Consider the following 24,160-nt stretch of genomic DNA (forward strand, 5'->3'; position numbering starts at 1 on the left):
CCAAAGGTTGCATGCACGAACACTTGCTGTTTGAAATCACGTTATGAGGCAGTCGGCGTATCGTGAATGATGCAATTCCCTCTCTGAGAAACTGCACGGTGTGTATAACGCAGCGACTAAACCCGCACACACTGCACGCATAATGGAATGGTGCGCGCGCCCAAGCTTTGGTCTCACATCGGTAAGACCATGGCGAAAGTGGATCCGGGTAGAGACGAGGAGAGGAGATGGGAGGAGAGAACGATAAGAAAGCCAGGATGTCGGGGGCGGGCTGCACGCGGCTAAGCAAGGACGATAAACCGGGATTATTCCCTCATGCTAGGAGCATAAGGAAGCTCCCGTAATGCGGCACTCGACTGGCAGCGTCGAGACGTCAGGTGGTAAATGTTTACCCGCGACTGCACTACAGCTCCTCCTATGGATCGATCAGGAATATCGTCGAGTGTACGGAGAAGTATCTCCTATGGGTTTTTGACTTCGAAAGTGTCGGCGAAAAAGCGACAAATAGTGGTTCAACAAGTCAACGGAATCGCGTTAATAAGCGATCAGGATTCAATCCAATTCGCGCTTTTTTTTAAACGTGAACGTCATGTTACAGCAACGCCATCTTAACTGTAATCTGTTTTACGGATACCTTCTGTACACGGATGTAGTACACCTCGCTTCAAACCTCCGTAGTCGAGTGTGTAAGCGCCGTGCAGAAGGGCAAAACGCAAATTGCTGATAATCGGGACTGGCCGTTTGCAACTGGCACGTCAGCGCGATGAGAGATAAGAGGAAACTGTGAGATCGCCGGAGTGTCACATGGTCAGGATGGCCCTTGTTTAGATAAGTCGATATACCCTGAAGAAGAGCTCCTCGAAATTACCTCACTACGCGTTCAGATTCTACAGATATTGAGAGGAGCAGAGATATCCCAAGCTTCCTTGTTATGGACTCGGTCCTAGCTCTTATCGGTAGCAATTTTTTTTTTTTCTCCCTCTTTCATTCAACTTTCACCCTGGCCGATCAGCCCTCAAGGTTTCGGGTCAATTGAACATTGCGACGGCAGATGTATAATATATAATAATGCGAAACGCGATAGGGGGTTTGATTTTGCAGACAAAGGACAATGTCGCTGTATACCTGTAATGTGTATTATACTGAGAAACAGTGCTATATCACAAATGTAGAGAAAACGAGAGACATTGAACAGAAATCGAAGTGATGACCACTACTGAGGTTCGATAAAGCTGACTTCAGGACTTTACCGAGACTGCAAATGACTTCCGAGTGTTTTCGTGACCTCAAGTAACTTTGAGTGACTCAATGTCACTTCAACTGACTTTTCGACTTCGTGACACCATAACTTCACAGGAGTTTTCAATGACGACCAGTGCTAAAGTTAAGTGTACCTGACTTCAGGACTCCGCAAGACTTCAAACGATTACAAGTGACATTATGACCTCAAGTAATTCAAAGTAATTCAACTGAGTTTTTGACTGTAAGGTCTCAAAGACTTCACGTGACTTCAAATGACTTCTTGACCACGTGACTTCGCACGACTTCACGTGACCTCGAGCGATTTGAGAAGATTTTTCTATGGTTTACACATGACTACAAGAGCGGTTACCCCCCTTAACAATGCAGAGACTGAACATTCACTCTGTGCCAAATTCATATGCAGCGAAACCGAAGCAGTGCATAGATAATAGCCGCCTAGTTATCGCTAATGGGTTAGGCCTGAGGTATCGAGAAGCAGAGGCACTCGACAGTCTCTGCAGGGGATATTCCGAAACCAAGAGCTACGCTGCAACCACTCGGCGGTCTAGATACGATCCACTTCCGGTTCCACATCCTCGTCCTCGTCATCGCCCTTCTCTCCGGTTCATCCCTTCATCGTAACTCGTACACGAGGTCAATCAAATGGGTCATTTGCCTAGGCTAAACGACCCAAGGCAAGGTCTGCAGCCCTCATGGTCGATAATCTGCATCCCATATCTGTCCCTTATCTGCGATGCAGTGCAGCGCATATTCCCAGGTCGATATATACTCAGTGGTTTATTACATCGCATGGATTTTAATCTTACGGATTGAACCCTGGTACTGAAATCCAATGCGTCAAAGAACCAGTCCTTTTCCCAAGTTATTCGATGGCAATCAGTCTGAGAACTGTTCGCTTTGTCGAGGCGCGCTGCTCGCCAGCGGAAAAGGAACTCTGGGTATCTATAGAGCCAGTCAAAGTGAAAGCAGTCCTTGTATCCATGCCTGGATCTTATTACGCAAGATCCTTTTCATCCGTTCTGCAGTGATTGTTCAAAGTAAAAGACTTGGCACCGTCAAATGAGCGTTCAAATAATTTCTGTGTGATAGCCACTTCGAGAAGAATCTTCAACTTAGGTGAGTATTTTCCTCTCCGTCACGTAATGACACTTTGCAAAAAACGTTCAAACTTGTGAGTTCGGGCGGTAACTTCTGTCCATGGAATTGTTTCTAATCAAACTTGGAGAGTAGAAGAAGAAAAAGTAGAAGAAGAATAGTTTCATTTTCTGTTCTTTTCTTTTTTTAAGAAACAGAAAAGAACATTCTCCGTACAATCGTTCTAGAAGAAATTGGACGGTTCTGGAAAGATACCTTCATTCCTTGTCACGGCCTATACCAATTTGGGGGTTGGATGTATTGAAGATTACTTTCAGGCAGCAAATCGCCTACGAAAGAGTACCTTTCTCTTCTTCTTTATACATTTACGATCCAACACGTCACCGAACGATGGAAGCGCGATTGATTGTGCTTTGTGGTTATTTGACGCATGTGTCATAAATGCAGCTCATGTAGCCCCCGAGATTACAACTCCTTTTCCGACCACGACATCGTTTGTATCATGGTTCCACTACAGGACAGGTTTCACTCGCTCCAACTCCATCCATGACCCACGTGATCTTCCTCTAGATTCTGCCCGCGAAGCTTTATTCATAATTCATCATGATTCCACGTCATAAAATAGTCCGACTGCGTCGTGCTGCAGCAGAGAGTAGCTTCCAGTTACATGGTGATAAATCATTCAGCTGCACCGAGTGAGCGAGCATCAATTTGTCCTAAATGACAAAGGCGTGATCCGTATCCTGATGCACGCACGATCCTCCGATGATGCATTCGCTTAAGGAAGTGATGTACAATTTAACAGTTGGAACTCAAATTGTAAATTCAAGGAATTTAAGTGACTGAAATATCTTTCGAAACAACGAAGAATCTATCGAAATCACAGAAATTATTGAAATTATTACGGATTACTTGTAATCAAATGACAGCGCTGAATAAAGCCCGCGGCAAAATAGTGAAAATAATGGACATCGTTGCGAATGCCAAATGGTATCAATTCATTAACATTCGATCGATTTCCGCTTTATTGCGTACTTCATTTCCATTAACCCTTTTAGTGACAGTGAAATGCTCAGCGTACCACCTCAAAAATTTTCAAAACTAACTACCCGTTTCAGTCACACATTTTTCAACTGAATATTTTGACCTGAATTTTCTTGCTCGGAGGTTTTTGGGATCGATGATCACGAATCTGAAGTCGGAGTTTGGCTATATCACCATATCGGATCCGCCAGGTTGGATTTAGAAATCATCCAATTCTGACTTCAGATTCGTGATCGGTGACCCCAAAAAACCCCGTGTAATAAAATAGAGGCCAAAATATTGAGTGGCAAAATGTGACTGAAAGAGTTAATCATATGTGACCTCCTGCGATTCTGTCAAATTCCAAAATCATAAAAAATTTCATAGAACGTTAGGAAATCATTGAAAATCAGGGATAACACTGTGAGTCAAGGAAGATCACATGCCGAGTTATAAGTACTTATAAATCAATCCTAATGAATCGAAGTACTCGATTTCATTCCTAAATGAATGTTTCCTGTAAAAGATGAGATCCAAAGCTTTTCTGCTTCTAGAAAACCATTTTGGATCCACGCTTAATCTGGACACCCCTCGTCTCCTCCCTCTCTCTAGTATTTCGCACAGAAGGGTTATGCCGGTCTGGGTGTGATTGTGACATGACAGACGGATCTCAAGGAGTGCATCACGAGGTTCGTACGGTGATGTTGAAAATCCGTGGTCGTACCGAGTATAATGCATAATGCTGGTAGCGAGGGCGAGCGATAAAGCGTCTCTATAAGCGCAGCATGTGAGCCGGCTCTTTGAAAGCCGCATATTATATATATGCGCGTCGTCTTTGCGTAGTCTTGTTTATTGAGCAAGAGATTGCCGGCGTGACGGGTTGTCAAACATGCATAGATGCAGGCATACGTGCTCTTGACGTTGCTGCTCCGAAGAGATACCCACCTGCCAAGGGCCTCAAGACGCAATACCAACGGCCGTTCCGGTGTTCCCGGTGATTCCGAGTCCTTATCCACCGCGTCTCGACGCCATCTGCCTCCGTGATGCTCCCGCAGCGACGACGTGTCGTACCAAGCTGGTCCATAACTCCTGATGTACGACCCTTGGGTTATTCCTGAAACAGACAAGCACCAAGGTACGGATCAGATCGTTGCTTTTTAGCTTGTAATTATGACAGATATATCAGAAACGGCAGGTTTATCGGAGACAAATAATACATTATGTCACAAGGGAATAAAGTCGACTTTTATTCCTGTCTTACATGTAGGACTTTATTTCCGACTCAACTCTGACCGCGATATTTATTTGAAAACTTGGTTTTAGGGAAAAATTTGCCACTTTTTTTACAAGTCGATCGTCGATCAATTTGTCTTTGGGCCTTCAGTCCTCAATTTATAAACTCGTTTTTCAAAATTAATATTAACAACAATAATCACATTTAATATTGACTGGTAATGAGTGTCAAATTTTCTTATCACTGCAACAATATTTGATAATTACTGTAATGATACTGAATTTCCTACAACGTTTCCAGATAACTCTAATGAAATGAATTTTCTCTAAGTATATCAACGATATTATCAAATTTCCTCGATCTTCTACTTCATAAAACAACCATATGGACACATTGGAATCTCATTTTGTTCCGAAATTTCTGTAAAGTTAAAAAATTGGAATTCAAACAGATCCGACAACTGCAGCAAGTATCGCACAGCTGGAGTGCTGAACGAGGAAAATAGAGGAGGAGGAGGAAAAGCTTGGAGAGAAAAATGAAAATCCAGGTTTATTATACTATTCTATCTGCCGCTGCATTGGAACAAAACGTGGACAAACGTCGAACAATCCAAGTGGACTGTGAGAGTCCAGTGATGAATGGGTGAAATGAACAATCGGACGATAGTGCCTTCGGCCATCGATATATATATATATATATATATATATATATATATATAACTAGCTTACGGCCGCTGGGTAGAATATCGATTTCAGATTGCTGAGTCCGCTTGATGATGCTCTGCTGCTCCTCGGCTGTCAGAACAACGCGAAAAGGTGCTTTTTTATTTTTATTTTGTTTTTTTTTCATACAACGCGAGCATGTTTTATGCGTTTTTCTATGCCTGTTTTTCATACACGAAGTATCCGTTTTTATGACGGTCGAGTGAGTCTGCGAATGCGCGTCCGCGAAGTACGGAAAATGGCACTTTTGAGTCCTAGGAGTTGAAAGTGGTCTTTTCCGTACTGCGCGCATGCGCTGTCACGAATAAATCTAACATTACGCGACCCTAACCTCAATTTCGTGCTTCGCGAAAAAACGCTTAACATACTCATGTTATGTAAAGAATCGTGTGCAACAAAGAGTTAACGTTCCTTTCACCTCGCATCTTTGCAATATTCGTCTTCGACTTCACCTACGACTCGTGTTGCAAGCTTGCGCTCAGACCGAAAAAAATCGAGTTTGCTTGCTTGTTACGCGATACACGGTTTTTTCTTTCACTGTTAATGAAAAACTGTCACTTTTGACCTGTTTGAAAAATTGTCAAAAAAAAAAAAAAACAATGGCGGGATTCTGACTCTTCTTTTCGATACATATGCAGCGGAATAATTAAAACAATAATTCAGAATACATCGTCAATTTTTCAACAAATCACCAGCCGTCAGACGGTGTTAGAAAAATTTTTCACACCTCGAATAGGGTTAAAATTCTGGGAGTGAATTTTCCCTTCCCTGCATCGATAGAAATAAAGAAAAAAAAAAGCAGAGAACCAAAGTTCGCATTCGGAGCTGCGTGCATTTTTATTATTCTATTTTCTCACACGTCACAAAAATATTTATAGTTTTGAAAGAGGCATTATATTTCAGCACGTCGGTCCGCTTGTGACACCTTATAATACATCACCTGCATAAATATATACATGTATACATATATATAAATATATATATAGACATACGTGCTGAAGTGTGAAAAATCTCTGTCGCGATCAATCGCCGCGTTGCAAAATTGCGTTTTCTTTCTATTTACGGATAAAAAAAAAAAAAAAGAAAATAAAAAAATTCAATCAATCAAATTCAGAGAGACGGAACCGGGTGAAAATTCAGAAACAGGTATTGGATTCGCGACTGAATCGTACTTGCGACTTCGATAGCGAAATTCTAAATGCAAAGAAAATATCTAAATCAATTCGAATATTATAAACTAGTCAATTCATTTATACATAGTTGAACGAAATTTTATTCGCAGACTAGGTGTTATGTACGTATATAAATTATAGTCTAATAAAATGAAGTTTGCTCCCTTAGATAAATTATTCAATAGAGATGTATAATACATATATTAGGTCTTTAATGTGAATCAGTTATAAGTATACCATTGGAAAAAATCAGTGTATACACAAGTGAAAAATCACTGAATCGTTAGCGTGTGTTAGGTTGATCCTTAATAGGGTGGTTTTTGAATTTTAATGCTGCCAGGGGTTTTGAATGCTTTCAAATTGAAATAAAAATAATTACCGAAAAATCTGAGCTCTCTATACATCATATTCAAGATAGTCGGCTTTCCGATCGAAGTATCGCAGGGAAATAACTTGTGTAAAAAAATCTTTTTTTCTTTGAATTTTTGAAACTCGTTGACGAATATACCGATTCAAATTTATAGACTACATCGTTATGAATTCCAAGAGAATCAAATTCTCCCATCATCCAATTACGGAATTCGATACCTGGGCGTGTATTCCCAGAGTAAATTTTTAACCGCTTTCTTTCAACGCTAGGTAAACATGCATGCGGTTAATTAATTATATAAAATAGAGTAAAAATTCATTGGCAACAAGCCGTAAGTACCGGGTAAAATGAGAATATAAGAGCTTTTGCGGAAGCGAGTGGGTTGGTTAAGATAGGTGTGTGTATGTATGTAGATACATGCATATATACATGTAGATACATTTACCGCGTATACACCAAAAACCCGTAATATTTCCTTGCTGTCAAAAGTTAACGTGCGTGTTGGGTTTCGGATGAAGATAAGACAGGCCTGCCATGCTGTAACAGAAGCGGCGTGGCGAAAAAAAAGCCAAGGTGAACTGGCAGCCACCCCCGCGTCCCCTTTGCCACGACACCACTTGCTGCGTGGTTTCTACCGGGTTTCCGGACACGCGAAAGTTATGCTAAATTAGCTGTAAACAAAGGCACCACCGCGGCCTCGATCCGCTTGCCGCGATAAGGGTAAAAATCTCGCGGAATAAACTTTTACATAGATAACGTTGCGCGCGGGGGCGAGGAGCAATAAAAAAGAAAAAACAAAAAAAAAAAAAGAAAAAAGAAATTGCGGAAAAAAGTATGATACGGTAAAATATCTGTAATATATATTGTATATACGTGTGTGTATATAGTGTATGAAAATGTGCGTTCGTGGGCGAAATTTCGTTAGGGAAAACTTAATTATACCCCTGCCCTCGTTCTGCAACTCGAGCCCGATTTTCAACCGGGAAGAAGTTTCGTTGGAGAAAAATCGATACTTTTCATTAATTTTATTACGAGACACCCGAAATATTGAGTTTTGCCGAATTGGTACATTTTTCTTTTTTTTTTCTTTTTTCATCTACGAAGATCCGTGAAAAACCAACAAACATGTAAACAATAATGGAATTATGAAAAAAAGATCGTAGATCCATCCATGCCTTGTTTCGAATCGTTTGATAATCGTTAAAAATTTAACAGGATCATTAAATTTCACGATGCGCTGGCTTATTTTATTCCGATCATTGTTCACTACGAAACAACCGAAAGATTTTGTTTTATCTCGTTGGCATTGTTGAACATTTGATTTAACAATATTGCACCGATGTAATTGATTACCATCAAGAAATGGCAATATTGTATTAACGCCTGAAAAAAAAATCCAATCCAGTGACTTTCTAGAAAACATAGTATTTTGAATAAAACAAGACGTCGTTCAATTGAATAGATCGAATCTACAAGATTTTTAACAATTTCGAAACGATTTGAAATGAGAGAATCTCAATATCTCAGAGTGTTTGAAGTGTGTAGCTGACGAATATAACAATTGCTTTTCTTATTGTGCCATTATCTTTTAATAAAATTTTCAAAACGTATCGATATTTGGACAATAAACCTCAATTTTCAGCAGTAACAACACAAAAGTTATGTCAGAATTTCGACAAACACTTCTTTTTCGTCGAATTTTTCTCACATGGAGATGAAATTATTCTATTCCTATCGACATACATCAAAAACTAATTCTTTCATTTTTTCAAGGTGTCAAAAAATTCTCCAATTTATTCGTTGAAACTGTTGAAACTTTGTGATTTCATTAAAAAAAAAATTCGTCACGCAATTTCGAAACAATACAAAACAGTGCGTCAAATTTGCAACAAAACCGTTTGAGATTTTTCATTTCGCGTGAGTTTCTACCCGTTCGAAAAAAAAATAAATAAATAAAAATACGAATAAACTTTCGATCGTTTGATGTAGAATTCCAACGAATTATGCACATAAATACCCGCGAAAATTTTTCATCGTTAATTATAGATTCTTCAAAACTCTTCTTCTTCTTTTTTTTTTTTTTTTAATTGTAAATCGGTGGGTCTGTAACGGGGAAAGGTCTACGGGGAGGACTCTCCGCGAGGCGAGGGATTTATCAGGGTGGTCTTGAGTGGAATGAAAAGCGGCTTTTCAGATCTCAAACCGAGAGTGTAACGGTGACTCGGTGGAATGTGGTTGCCGGAACGCTTTTCAATCCGTACCGGAGTAAACAGAAAATGAAACATGGAGACATTGACTGTACGAGTGCTCGATGAATAGCCCGTTCAACGTGCAGTAGGATACGCATTTCGGAATATGAATCCAGGAACGTGAAAGTCGAGAGAAAAACAACCGGCATCGGCGCTTTCGCCCCTCAATCACTAAAGGCCGAGCGGTTTATTCAAGTCGTGATTGGACGTAACCAGCGAAGCATATACGGACGGGAAAAACGTCATCGCCATCATCGTCGTGACGTGACGTGACGTGCAAATGCAATCCGTTTCCCGTTCCAACTTTTGCCGTTACTCTTTATTCTTCCCTGCAAAGTTTTCTATCCCGCAGCAACGGTGTACAGACATGTTAATTTATTGGAATTTGTTCGTCGGAACTAGGATCAAATGAACCAGAAGAAATAACCCGAATCGAAGTAACACGCAAAAAAATAACACGTGTGAAATTCAATTTAATTTGGTATAAGCCAATTTTATTTAACTCATAAATTATTTTTGTTTCCATTATTCGTGATATGTTATTTTTGTTTAGGTTATTTTTATTATTTATGACAGGTTATTTTGGTTGTGGCTTATTTTTGTTTAGGTTATTTTTGTTTTGTTTATTTATGAAACATTATTCTTGCACAGATTATTTTTTTATAGATTGTTCATATCAGTTTATTTTCGTACCGGTTATTTGTTACAGGTTATTTTGTATAGGTTACTTAAATCGGTCGCTGAAGTCATCGAGCAATTGAATTTTAGCGAGATCGTGAATTACGTGCAATCAGAGAGATATGAAGAAGTCAAATATATTTTTACGCGAGAAAAATTCGCAGAGAGTGCAAATTCGAAAAAATAAAATTTTCGAATTTGCATTCTCTCTCTCTCTCTCTCTCTCTATATATATATATATATATATATATATATATATATATATATATATATATATATATGTGTATATATTACTTGCCTGGTTTTACACCCTGTACCAATAAGGATTTCTCCGCGACGATTTTACCGACTAAATTATCAAAGTGAAAACGCTCGTTATATTGTAACCTATAATTATTTCGCAATTAATTGGAAAAGGGCTCGGCCCGCGTTGAAGTGCTTTTCAATTTAGGGGCTTCTATTATACGAAGCGAGGACTTAATCGACTTGTCACCCCCTTTCTCCTTCAAACATTACCGAGAAAAAGAAATTGCAGTTTTCCTTACCGCCAGATTTTAATTGGACGGTGAACATTGTTTCGAAAAAATTAAAGTTTATTTTACGTGGTAAAATTTTAACGACAACGCTTCATTGTACAAGGAACAATTACGCACGGTGTCACGAATTTCCGCTATCGCAATCCGGCAATACGATTTCAAACTCACTGCACCCTTTTCGCATACTTCTTTTCGAGTTCTAGTGTATTGTATTCTATTGAAAAGAGAAAAGCAACGTAACAACACACATTCACACGCATTGTTATACGAATCGCGAAAAACAATCGTCACGTAAACTATAATAAACGAGTTTAGCAGATTAATAAAAAAAAAAAAAAAAATGTTATTCATCGATCATACGTAACGATTTTTTATTCGCTCGGTGAAGTAGGTAAAACGCTTCTAAAAAATGTTAGCAAGAATTAGAAAGAAAACAAAAAGAACGAGAAGCACGAAGAATTGAAGAAAGAAACTATCCGACAAGACGGTGACAATAAAAAATGAGCACAATGAACGACATTTATATACACATGACGTACCTACGCTCTGGCAAAAACTGAGCATTGCAGAGATACGGCGAAAAAGTGGAGAAACAGCAGCAGAGGTAGGAGCAATTCTTGAAAGGTTTCATTTAGGTGAATTCATTCTACGTGTAACTTCGCTTCCAGAAATGCGGGTGTATATAATTTCCTTCTCTGGATTTACCCAGAGGTGAAGAGAGAATGCCTTTAGAATTGTTGCAGGCGTGTTATTAGATTCTGCATAACCGAGCCGAGGACGCGCTAAATTCCCGTGGCTTCCAACTTCCCCTGATATAACCGTATGCGTCTTATCCTCGGCGACGTCTAAAACACTCTCAACCTTTACATTCGCATTCATTTACACCCGATCACGTAAACGCGTGAATGCCACGACACGTGACGCTGTATTTTCTTGTGATTATCGCAATAATCTGATGTTGGTTAAACAATAAATCGATGCCGAGGACTTGTTTAACTCTTTTATTCACTTTGGGACACTCGGCGTTCCACCTTATTTTTTTTTTTTTTTTTTTTTTTGCAGCTTTTTATTTACTAACTTAATTTTTCGGTAAAAACTGTCGCGTTTTTTGCTTCTACATATTCCCTAAAATATTTACAAGTCCGAAGAAAAAAGATAAAATTTATATTTAAACAAGTAGTCGAAATTCGTACTTTTCCATGAACAAAAGCGTTTTTTAACCGATTGCCAATTTTTGCACAAGCTTAGTACACGCCAGAAACATTTACAGAATTTGTTAAAAATTTATTTTCTTTGTGGTTTTGTTTGTCCGCCATATTGGAACCACTATATTCAATTGTTAAATTTCGATTTCAGATTGGTAATCAGTTACTCCAAAAACCATGTAACATAGAGTTTCATCAAAATCGAATAACTTTTTGAATTTACGTACACCATATTCGATTCACAATTTTGAATCTTTGAATTTCAAGTTCAGATTCGTGATCAGCGACTAAAAAACATCGAGTTGAAAAACATGTGACTTAAAGTATTAACAAGAGGACTTCGATTCAAAATATATTCGCTTTTTTTTTTCATGCATCCATATTTGCAGTGAGATTTCTTTGACTCGACGTTTGCTCAATCACGCAAAGAGAAACCCATTAATTACTTTGTGAATCGTATCCTAGAAGATTGCCGTCTAATTACACAGGTAGAGGAAAGATCCAGTCGTCGTACAGTTCGTATCGAACAAAAGCGGGTAAATTTATTTGCCTAGATCCATGACAGAGAGATGTATACGAATAATTTCCGGTTAGGTGCTTTGAGTTAATTAATGAAGGCTTAATTAATGAACGAAAATCAATGGACAAAGGGCTCAAGGTTTTGGCCGAAAGGCAGTCGTCAAGCTTCTGCCAAGCCAGCATCCCACACCAAGGTTTATACCCGTGGCAAGGATTAACAAAAGCGTCCGACAGACAACAACAAGCCTGAATGAATCGTCGGGCAACCGGCCGCGCTGAGGGATGCTGCTAATTATGAGACCGCGCACAGAGTCGATCGATCTTTCCGTCTATACATGTATACATGTATACACACACACACGCACACCTATACACCTATACACATGTACGAACAGCGTCGAAAAAGACGTTCGAGTGTTTCTGATAGCCTTCCGCAATTTGCCGTGGCTCGTTGATCGTTCCGCTAACAACTTGCCGTGCCCTCTTCGCCCTCCCAGTTTTCGTCCCTCCTCATCCAACCCCTACGGCGTATTTCTATCCCGGGGAAAAACGAGCCAGCCAAGAACAAAAGAGGAATAAGGCGGTGGTGAAAGAGAGAGAGAGAGATAAAGGAGGAAAGGAGAGACGAAAAATAGAAAATGGGCGGGGAGGTGTATGAGTAAAGAAAAGTGGAAGAAAAGGAAAAGAACTAGAGGCAGCAAAGCTCACAGGGATGGAGAAAAAGAAAAAAAAAATAAATAAAAAAATGAAACGGAGGAAGAGAGGAAGCGGAAAATGGGGAAGGAGGGACGAGGAGGGGGGGGGGGGGGGGGGGGGGGGAAGGCGACCGCGTGTGCTCGAGGCTGCCTGACGAGACTCTGACTCGTTCCACTTGGCACAGAGTCAGCGGAACGCGGTCGGTCTGCAAGTTGCAACCCTCGTGCCGTCCCGCAGGCAAAACGAGCCAACCTTCCTTCCCACAGGACTCATGGCCGTCTTCCTGCATCCTTGTAGTTATGCATTCGCCTGGTAGAATGGGGACGTGTAACAAACGCTGCGGACCGGATGTTCTTGTACCTTATACTTGTTTTTTTCTTTTTATTTTTTATTTCACGCGGTCAAAGGGTAAATATGCGGGATGAGGATCGGACGATAGAAGGATAGAAGGATAGAGAGAATATGTTTTCTGGAATATTAAAGTTTAGATCGAAAGTAAGGAAAGACAGATTATGTATTCGTCGGAATTTTTAAATGGAAGTAAAAATGCACGATGATCGTAAATCGAAGGGATTGCAATATCGGATTTTTAATAACGCGGAAATCCATTTCGTAGAATATCAAAATCTGTGTAGAAAGGTTGAAGCACAGAAAGCCTAATTATATGATCAGAAAATAAAAGGGTCCGGCTGTACCGATTTTTCAAAATGTGTACAAAGTCAAAATATACATTTGTCAGAATTTTACAAGATACTGGTAAAAGTGTTGGTAGATCAGAAAATGTAAGTGTCGCATTATCGAATGTTTAAACTCGCTCATTACCTATCTATCATTTCAAAATGTATACGAGAGTCGAAATATGTTGAAAGAAAATATAAATTTAGAAAGATCCAAGGTCGAATATAAATATACATAACAATCAAGCTGGATTTCATTCGGAATTAGATTTTAACTTTGTTAAGAATTTAGATTTTTTTTTCTAAGTATCGACATTCTTTCAATCAATTTTCGCGTTTTTGTCAATCCGATATTCTGTCGTTTCAACTTTCTAATCTTTGCAAAATTTTATCGACACTCGCCATTTATTAATATTTATTGACACTTGCAGAGCGGAAGATGAGAAAATCAATATTCATTACCTTATCACTCTTAGCTTTTTGATAATTCGATTTTAAAAATGGATGAAAGATAAAACGTATAACCGTGAAAGTTTCCTCGTGAAATCAATTAATAAACTTACCGATGATGAATATTGAATTAATTTAATCCCATTGCAGATTGGTTTAATAATAATTTGAGAAGGACAGTGAAGAAGAGACGTTTGACCCGTTTATTTCCGTTCGTTATGAAATTTCCATTATTATTACAATTGTGAAAAATTTACCTTTGAATATTGTTAACAAAATCAGAAGAATCTGCCACAAGAAATCCAGTTTCATGAGTTTGTTTCTAAAACAAGAAGTGCAGTAACGATTTGTTGTTAACCCCTTTCCAAGAAACCACCCCCATTTTCCATATTCAAACGAAAAATTTGGTGTACAAAATTAATCCCTAAACACAGAGTTCACAACGGACTTGAAGTGTTTTTAGAACATGCAAGAAACCAGATTTGATTTATTTTTTTATCACGAATAGAGCCAAAAGAATCTAAGAATATTTGGGTAAGTGATTTTAGTTTCTATGAAATTTATTTCTAATTTATCTATTATCTATGTGATCAATTTTTTTTTCCGACTCCAATGATTTCAATACTTTTCGTCTCAATCAAACCGAGTTTTCTAAACTTAGAACTGATTAGATTTTGGCTTTGGGCGATTCAGTACTTCACAATTATTTAAATAACAAAATTTAAAAATAAAAAAAAAAAAAAAAAACAAATTCAAATGACATCTTGAGAATGGATGAATGTATTTAAATGAAACTTGGTACCGTGAAGTTTTTGGGTCGCTTATCACGAATGCAAGGTGAGAATTATGAAATTTAAATTCCGCGTATTCAATAAGCTGAAAAAAAGCCTAAAAACATTTGGATTTTGATAAAAATTGGAACTCGTTGGTTTGTCGGGTGGCTGATTACAAATCTGAAGGCCAATTGCAAAATTCAAAATAGTGATCAAATATGGTGGAAAGAAATCGAAAAATATTTCGGTTTTCGTAGAAATTGGTCGGCGCAAGTTTTTTCGGTCACCGATAACGAATCCAAGGTCAGACTTGCAAAATTAGTAATGTTGGATCCATTAAAGTGGTTCAAAACCAAAAGAATCGTCACATTATCATGTAGTATGATATCCAAGGGTTTTTAAATCGTCAATCACGAATTTGAATTTGTAGTTCGAAATTTCAATTGGACATTATTCTTTTTTTTTTTTCTTCATGAACTTGGAACGTAGTGCAGCGTAAGAACGGGAAGTTCGATGGCTAACTAATGGCCAGTCTAAAGCAGTTTGTTTTTCGATAAAACCGAGTGAAAATTATTACAACTATTTTCAACAGACGATAATATATGCAGTGTTCTTTATACCCACAGGAACAGCATGACTTATTTGTTTGAGATAAAATCTGGGGTGGTTTTTACCCCTCGAACGGCAGAGCCAATACCTAGAAAAATACGATGCCAATATTTTCACATATACTACAATACGTCGCTGAATAAAAATAAATTGGTGAGTCGCATCGCGGGTACTTTCCTCGTCACTGTAAAAAAAGAGCTTCGTGCAGACATCGTCGTAGCGCGGAGAGAGAAAGAGAGAGAGAGTGAGAATCGATATCCCGTAATGTGATGATGCACATCCCTCGCAAAACCTGAGATAAATCTCACACAGGCGTTAATAAGTCGTTGAAGCTTAATATCGAGTACACCGGAGATAGGTTATTCCAGACTGCTGAACAATGGTCCAGGTTAGGAAATATAAGAGCTGTTACCTGCCACTTACGAAGGGAACCAGAAAACAAAATGGTCTAAAACCCTGTCGAATCTATTGCATACCAGATCAACACGTTCGTTCCATCCTAGAATTGAAGTCATGATCAGACCGATATTTCGAACCTTATTAGTATACTCAATTCTATGATTTCCAACCATAATCAGTGGGATGTGAGAGGCATTTAGCCTTGTTAATGAACTTGAAACTACCGCAAAATTAACACTCGAGCAATTCTTACCGGTTCAATGATGATTGGCTTTACACATAATGCTAGACTTTACTAAAGCCATCGGTAATATTTAATGGTAAGAATGAAAAGTAAATTTGTCTAAAGGTCATCGGTATATAAAACAAGCTTACGGTAAAGTATCGAGGCGGGTGAATCGTTGAAAAAAAAACAAAAAAAAAAGAAAATGGAGAAGAGAAAGAGGAGAGAGGAAGAGAGGTAGATAGAGAGAGAGAGAGAGCGAAAGAGAGGGAATCGATCACCCTCTAACAAGTCCTTCATTTCTCTCGATGGACGGATGACACTCGTGGGAAATACCGAGAACGAACCAGCACGGCAGCTACAGGCCAACCGGTGTTAGAACCCGGTGTAATCGCAAAGCGTGTAGAGCTTTCACATACAGGTTTGGTATATAGGAGCTTTTAATTATAAGCCCACCGTGAAACGGCAATTTAACCCACACGCGTCTGCATACTTCAAGCTTCCGGAATTAGCTGTTGTTTACTTTTAACCTCCTCGCCTAGTCTCGCGTGACACGCGAATCGTATACCAAGCCGGTTGCATAGTTCCCTCGCCGCTATAAGGTGTAATACATCACTCCCAACTCACGTCACGCTGCATACTCTCACCTTCGCAAATATATTATTCGCATGGAGGCATAAAATTTCCTTCAACATGGTAATTAATACTGAAATAAATTGAAATATTTCTGCGTTTTTTTTCTTTTTTTTTTAATTTTTTTATTTGTTTCCTTGTGTTTCAGTTTTGTTATCACATATTCGAGTATCAAAATAAAATTTTGAAAACGTATGGGGTATTCGGTGTTAAGTTAGTAAACGATTTACAATTCGAGGTTCACGGTTTTTTTTTTTAAACCTGTCTCAAAAGTTGACCAACCGATTTTCAACTAACGACGATGTAGGTACTCGTTTAAGTTTTGAATTTGAATATTCTCTCATAAATTTCACAGAATCAGCTTAGAACCTTTCGCACAAATTTTCATCATTACTAGTATTATCTTTATTCTTATTATTATATTAAAATTGAGAAAAAAGTAAGTAGTCAAGCATAGACCACACGCGTTTCATTCTCCTATTCAGACACACCCTTTGACACGGAGGGTCTTCTTTCCGTCGGCGTTCGCGTGCGGGAATTTCGCTTTTGAGCCTGGTAGCTAAAAGGGTAAGTAAGCTTTTACGTTTAGACCCCGCGGACACGCAGCGGACTTTGGGGCAGGGGAACGGAGGAACGGCGGAACGGAGGAACGGCGAAGCTGGAGGAGGAGACTCCAGGATGCCGAGGGAAAAGAGGAACGGGGACTCGAAAGCAATTAGTTTCCACTTTTGTAGAGAAAGGGTTGAAGGGTCGAGCTTTGGGCGTCGAGGACGTCGACCTCCTCCTCCTTCCCCCTCTTCCTTCTCTTTCTCCTTCTCCTTCTCCTTCCTTTTCCTCTTCCTCTTCCTCCTCCCTGGAGACCTCGAGATTGCCGAGAGGCCTTCGAGTTCCCACCGACCGGCTACCGCGACTAACGGACATCGGACGAATTGTTCCGAGTACACAGAAAACGCGTGTGTAAAGTTAGGGAAACGATCGCTCATCGTGGAAATCGACCGAGTTAACATATTTTTCTCAAGCATCATTTTATTCACCCCGTAAATATTTCACTCGTTACAGAATCGATCGATCCGGTTTCATTGCCGTCAACGATTCTCGATCACGCAACCGTGATTAGTGTAAAAATAAAACGAGGGTACAAAATTTTGCCGCTAGATGGTGCTCCGCCCGCTAACTTTCTCGCAGAGAAAGCAATTACTTCTAAAACCCGTTTATACCAACACGATAAAGTTCTTTGTCGATTGAAATAATTTTTCTCAACCAAAAAATAACGAGCATGAATTGACAGTGTGAAATAATCTCGTTACTTAAATGGTATTTATATTTCTTTCGTGACGGTTTACTTGTCGAAACAACAATCTGGCTATATTTTATTTTGACCGATACTGTTTACTCTGTTTTCATTGAATTCAGATGGAATTTGATGTACAGTAACATTGTACAGCAGAAAAGAAAAAACACATAATACGAAATGCGTAAAACCGTATTGGTAACTGAAATTTTGTTTCGAAATAAAAGTAGCTTTTATCCTGTATACAGAATATAAAATTGAAATATACGAGTAGAAATTGTACCAATTTCCATCGACAAAGTAACTACAGCGTGGAAGATAATAATAATAATAATAATGAAAATAACATAGATACCAGTGTACAAGTATTTCGCTCCGGGGATTTGTTCAACGGCATACGCGCTGTAACGCAAAACTGAAAATAATAACGAGACCCGGTTTGGTATAGCGATTCGCACGGAATGATTTTTTTTGTAAAAAATGACCGCGCGTGTAGTTTTTCACGCATTGCAGACGATGCAGTGGAATTGAATTTTAATCCCACAGCATACAACGTTCAAACACAAGCTGCGCGTTAAAAATACACATTCCTCCGTACGTTTTCCAAATTTTATGAGTTTCCGCGCGTGCGTGTGTGTGTGTATGTGTGTGTTTTTTCCCGTTGAAAATAAAGCATCGCTCGTAGATCGAAAAATAATGAAACTCGAAATTCGAAACTCGTTAGTGGTACACTTATTTCATTTTATCGATGAGGAATGCAAGATTCATAGGAAAATATTTTCAACCCTCTCGACGCTCTTTAACCTCGTAATGCTAATCTGTATGCATACTATATTGAAATGAAAGAGCAACAAGTGCGAGGCTCGGGGATCCGAGCCCTGTCTGTCTGATCACAAACGAACTGTTACCACTGTGAGAACTCTAGCATTTCGACACAGTTGATTTTCACTGAAGCTCAATCCTCGTCTTACTGTTCCTGAATTCCTGAATTATCCTCTTCGCCTCTGAAATAAAGTATTTCAGTTTCGAGGGTCCGACAACAACAAAAAAAAATAAATAAAACGCGACTCGGACCTCATTTTAAAACGTGACAGTCTCAGGCGGGTTTTTCTCATTCGCTTTGAATGTCGAGCAATTCGGAACAAAAAGTGGGACGAAAAAATCGTCGGTGATAAGAATCCGGGGTATATTTCTTATATGCAGATGTTGTTCGTATACATGCGGACGCTTTGATGTTCGAACTTGAATACGATTCAAAGTCGGGTAAATATCTGCACCCACGGAGTCTTTCATCTTTCATATTTCAACCCGGGATATTATCGACTTTCAGCGAAGCACACGACAGTTAACGGGAAAGGAATGGGGAAAAAAAAAAAAAAAAAAACTTCACGTACCGCGTGCCGCGGTCACGGAGATGAAAAATCCCGAGATTTTTCATACCATTGGATAGCCCGTCGAACGGAAAGTTGAAAAAGCGACGGAGATGGAAATTGCGAATCAAAAGTTAGAAATTAGCGAGGAATCTACTGACCGTCGAAATTTTTCGCTTTATACCGCGACGTTTGATGTCGTGTAATCAACTTTTCCGATTTATTGACGATGTTTCAGGTGCGCAGTTCGCTCAAAAATTATTTAAATATAATCAAGGATTGCAAATCGAAGCTGAAGTTGATTGAGTGCAATTTTAATCAAAAAAATTCTACTCAATGTGTAACTGAAGTAAACGGTGCAAAATTCAAATATTGTTATCTTAGTTCTTGGTGGTCTGAGTTGATAGAAATATGTTATTTGTTTGAAACTTTATTATCCATAAATCCAATGCAATAAGTTTATCTATTGGAATGATTTTTATCTCGAAACTAAAACTCGACGAGCAGAACCGCATAACTTCGATAAAATTACGAGATAATCATAGATCGAGTATTCGTCGAATGATTGTTTTCGTAAAAATTAACAAATAGCAAAATTATGAACAGAACAGCTCAGGTATCGATGTTTTATTTCAGAAAACATAAAAATTGTTAAAAACCTGATAGTTTCGTTTGACTTCGTTGTACGATGGCTCATTTTACTCATTAGTCAATTTAATATTGTAATTTCGTGATTTCAAACCATCTCATCGCAACGATATAAAACTAAACATTTAAAGATGCGAACATGAGGAAGAAAAATTTCTAACGCATTTGTAAAGAACAATCTTCTGAGTAAAATGAACCATCGCTGTATTGTCGAGTGAAATAGGACGAATCTATTTAATTTCTAACCATTTCAAAGCAATATGTACTGAATCATTGATATCCAAAGCTTGTGCTCATAATTCCAGTATTTTTAATTCTTCTAATTTTAAAGAGGTCTTTGTAGCTCACGAATATAATAACAGCAAATTATGTAACAAGGGAATAAATTCGAAGATTTTTGACTTATCTAATATTACCCGCAAATGCGGGAGAAAAGTGTTACTTTATTCCCTCATCTGCGGGTTAAAAACTAAAGGGGGAATAATACGTCACTTTCGTCTCGCTTTTCAGGTAAAGAAATTTATCATTGCGCTTGAGTCGGAAATAAAATACATCAAATATACTATTGAACTAGTTTAAAAGTAGAGATCTTCTGCCAACCATTCTTAACAAGGATCCTGCATCACTCACCAAGTACTGACCTCAAAATTTGCAAAGTTATACCAAACGGATCGGGATTGAAATGTTGAAGGGAGACACACGCGGCGACAATTATCATTTCACAATGCGCATATAGCCAATGAAACGGATGATAGAAAGGGAGAGACGAGACTCGGAATGAGAGAGGAAGCCGTAGAGAATAGCCCCGAGCCAATAAACTGTGCGAATGCAAATATCTATTCCATATTCAATTCCGTCGGAGGTAATGGAAAGTTTCCAAGCTAGCGGTCGCTCTGCTGCTTCTGCTCGCTTTTCGATGGGCTTCAGGATGTGTCACACAGTCGAACGAACTGGTTTATAATACTCTCCACGCCGCGAGCGCCTTTTGTTTACTTCGATTTATACGTCAATTAGCATCAATTCGCACCGGGAACCTTATCGCAAAAAACGTATGATTTTCAACGATATTTCCCAACTGTTATTTTTTTTTTTTTTTTTTACACGCAAATTCAACTACCTGAATTCGCGTGATGTGCGTCATTCATTTTTTCTTTTCTTTTCTTTTTTTTTCTTTCTTAACATGTTGCAAAATCTAACATAATTTATTCCCCGGAATTGAGATGGTTTGTTCGAGGGAACTGATTGGACTTTATTTTTGTGAGAGATCGAAAGAACACAATGAAAGTATCTTCGACAAAGGAAAAATCAGGTTTTCGAAGAGTTTCGAATTCTGTGTTGAAAGAAGTATTCAAATTTGATAGCATTATTGTTCCATTGCTTTCGTAATAAAAAAAATAATGTGACATATAAATTCAAATTGGACACTTTCATTTCCTACTGTCTGTTTTCAAACGACTTAATCACGAATCACAGGAATCGGGAAATGATAAGCTAAAAACAAGACAAGAACCTATCGCAAGCAATTCGGAAAAAAGTATTTGTTCGCGAAACGAATGAACTGCAATTGAAGTATTGACAAAAAACATGACATAAAAATATGAATTATCTACAATTGTAGCAAGTTGGTAAATATTTTTCGTATAAACTCGATGTTCTTTCATCGATCCTGTTTTGCACGATGATAAACAGTCGTTTCAAAAACAAAATTAAATTCAACTTGATCACCATAGTTTACAATTTTTGAATTCGCGATTTATTGTGGAACCTTCTTTTAATCAGCCAATTGTCGATAAGTAGTTTCTGACTTTTTTTTAACTATCTGTATCTGCTTTAATTTCGTCCATCTTAAAAATCCTTGCCAACAACGTTCATCGACAAAAACAAAAACGTGTACGAGTGAGTGATTCTGCAAACAAATTGAAATGCTTCTCGGCCAATCATCGGTGGATTCGTAATTCTAATTCCTGCGGAAAAACCACGCGGTGCGTTAAACAGAAGACAGGCGTATGATAGATGCAAATTGAAGTAATTGGAGGGATATAACTCAATCCAATCCGTCAGAGCGGTCTGCGTAACATAAATACAATTACGGTGTTGGCCCTCTGTAAATTTGTTGTTCGATTTGCAGGGTTGCGATTTTTTTTACAACGTGATATACGATACAGGGTGAATTTCTAACGACCGAACGGTACGTCGTCTGCTAAAGTTTAATGCGCATGAGCTACGATCCGAGAGCAATTGTTTGCCAGGGTAACCAATCGTCATAAATTTTTGAGGTTACGTTCACGACGATTGGTAACCCTGGCAAACAATTGCTCTCGGATTGTAGCTCATGCGCATTAAATTTTAGTAGGCGACGAACCATTTATTCGTTAGGAATTCATTCTGTACAGGAAGCAGCCTGAAATCAGCTTTCTTTTCTTTCGACTCGCCAACTTTTGTTTGTAACCACCTTTTTCAGAAGGTAACGCATGTTCAGTATTTTTTTCAGCCACTTATACCTTCAATTACTTCTTCAGTATAAATTTTCCGATTCCGACGATCGTATCATAACGTTTAACCACCAATTTGTATAAGCACGATTCGAAAATGATTTGTCCTAAAATTCACATCTCAAAACATCAGCAAAATATCAAAGTATGTAAAACGACGTCCAGCCTGCTTTCACCAACCGAATTATTTTTCAACCATAATAAAATTGACCTTTCTCAGAGCACGTAACATTCTCAATTCATCGATCGTTAATATTCAAAAATATATACGCAGCGAAGGGAAATCAGGAAAAAAAAAATCTTAAACCAATATATTGTGTATTCACCGGGGGTCGCAGTTTTGTATGGAACGCACCATAGGTATACCAAAATTTAACCTCAGAATTCGTATGAGCTCTACCGCGTTTTCTCAGCGTTTTGCTGCCTTGCTGCTGGTTGAAACAGCCGCACATAGGTAGAAGTTTGCGCATACGGCATAACTCGTACAGCGAAAAGCGAGAGAAAAGTGGCAAGGGGGGGGGGGGGGGGGGGGAAGAGACGAAGAGAAAAAAAACGACATTCGGTGTATTTCGCGTGGGGATAAAAATTGAAGAACCCTGCTGCAGCAAACCGGTCAAAACCCGAACCGGCGCTTTTAAGTTTTAAGCTTTCGAGCTTTAGGTGGGCTTTGAAACGACCGTCCCAGCGAATCCCCTGTGTTTTTGAGGTTTCAAAACACGAACGGAGAAATTGCCAACACTGCGGTAACGAAACGTGCAGCGAACGTGCGACGGAATTTGCCAGAGAATCCGGGTTTGCTCTGCCTAAGCCCGGAAAAATGATTCGTTCGAATGCGAAACTGCTGGGGTGTTATTTGTTTTCTTTTTTTTTTGGGGGGGGGGGGGGGGGGGCGGGAGGGAGAATTTTTTCACCCACGAGTCATTTTTTATTCGCAATCAAAAGTCAAAGTCGTGCTCGAAGAGTTGGAAAAAAATGTATTCCAACATCGAAGCGCGCGTCAAATTTCACTTCAACCAATCGAATGATTCTTGTAATTACCGAGCGATATTTTTCATTGACGGTAAAAGAAGAAGAAGAAAAAAAAAAAAAACAAAACGAAAAAACGCGATCCTAAATAAGACTTTTTTCAATTATTTCACGATGGAACAAACAATTTCTCTGGGTGCTGGAATCGATTCGAAACTTTCTGAGTAATCTGAAAACTCCATTTGTTTTTTTTTTTTTTTTTTTTTTTTCAAAATTCGTCACACGATTTAACCTCTCGAAGTTCAAGGAAATCATCTCGAAGTTCAAGAATATCATTTTTCAATACTGCTCAAATTGAATCAAGTCCAGATTTCAAACCCGCTGTGTTAACACAGTATGAATGCGAGAGAAAAATCAAGATACTGTACGAAATTACATCGAGTTTTTGCGCTGTGAAAATATCGACCGGTTTGTTACAAGAATTAGAAACAGTGAATTTGTATTTACTCAAGGTATAAAGAGCAGGCTTCGCGAGTGAACATTTTAACAACATGCTGCCAGTGGTGAAAGCGGAAAATCGGATGTGGATAACAGTTGAAAATACGCTAGCCACTGCGTTGATTTATTCCGTACCTAAATCAAATACGGCAAAAGCTGGCGAGGCGGAAGGGCGATTCGTTCCCGTAAATATTGAGATTCTCAATTCCAATTTGGTATTGAAATACAAACTGCGCCGTTTCAACGTTGCGTATCTTACCGCTTATCGTCTGGTTTATAAGGTACGTGGGTGAAAAATGAAAGGATTTCAAAGTAGAAAAATTACAAATATAACGACGAACAAGATGGCAAGGATAATTCAGCGAAGAC

General features: G+C 38.7%; 1 protein-coding gene across 14 annotated transcripts in view; it reads right to left on the bottom strand.

Annotated features, from left to right (window-relative positions):
• Positions 1-24,160, bottom strand: part of LOC124301738 (disintegrin and metalloproteinase domain-containing protein 10-like) — a 359,750-nt gene that overhangs the window by 125,063 nt on the left and 210,527 nt on the right. For all 14 annotated transcript variants that reach the window (XM_046757113.1, XM_046757114.1, XM_046757104.1 and 11 more), the window contains one exon: positions 4,327-4,495. Coding sequence is in view for 12 of the 14 variants with exons in the window: in XM_046757104.1 (XP_046613060.1) it covers positions 4,327-4,495 (169 nt within the window). In the remaining 2 variants the exon portion in view is untranslated. The remainder of the gene's footprint in view (positions 1-4,326; positions 4,496-24,160) is intronic.

The sequence above is a fragment of the Neodiprion virginianus genome, chromosome 4 (assembly GCF_021901495.1).
Source record: "Neodiprion virginianus isolate iyNeoVirg1 chromosome 4, iyNeoVirg1.1, whole genome shotgun sequence".
NCBI classification, from domain to species: Eukaryota; Metazoa; Arthropoda; class Insecta; order Hymenoptera; family Diprionidae; genus Neodiprion; species Neodiprion virginianus.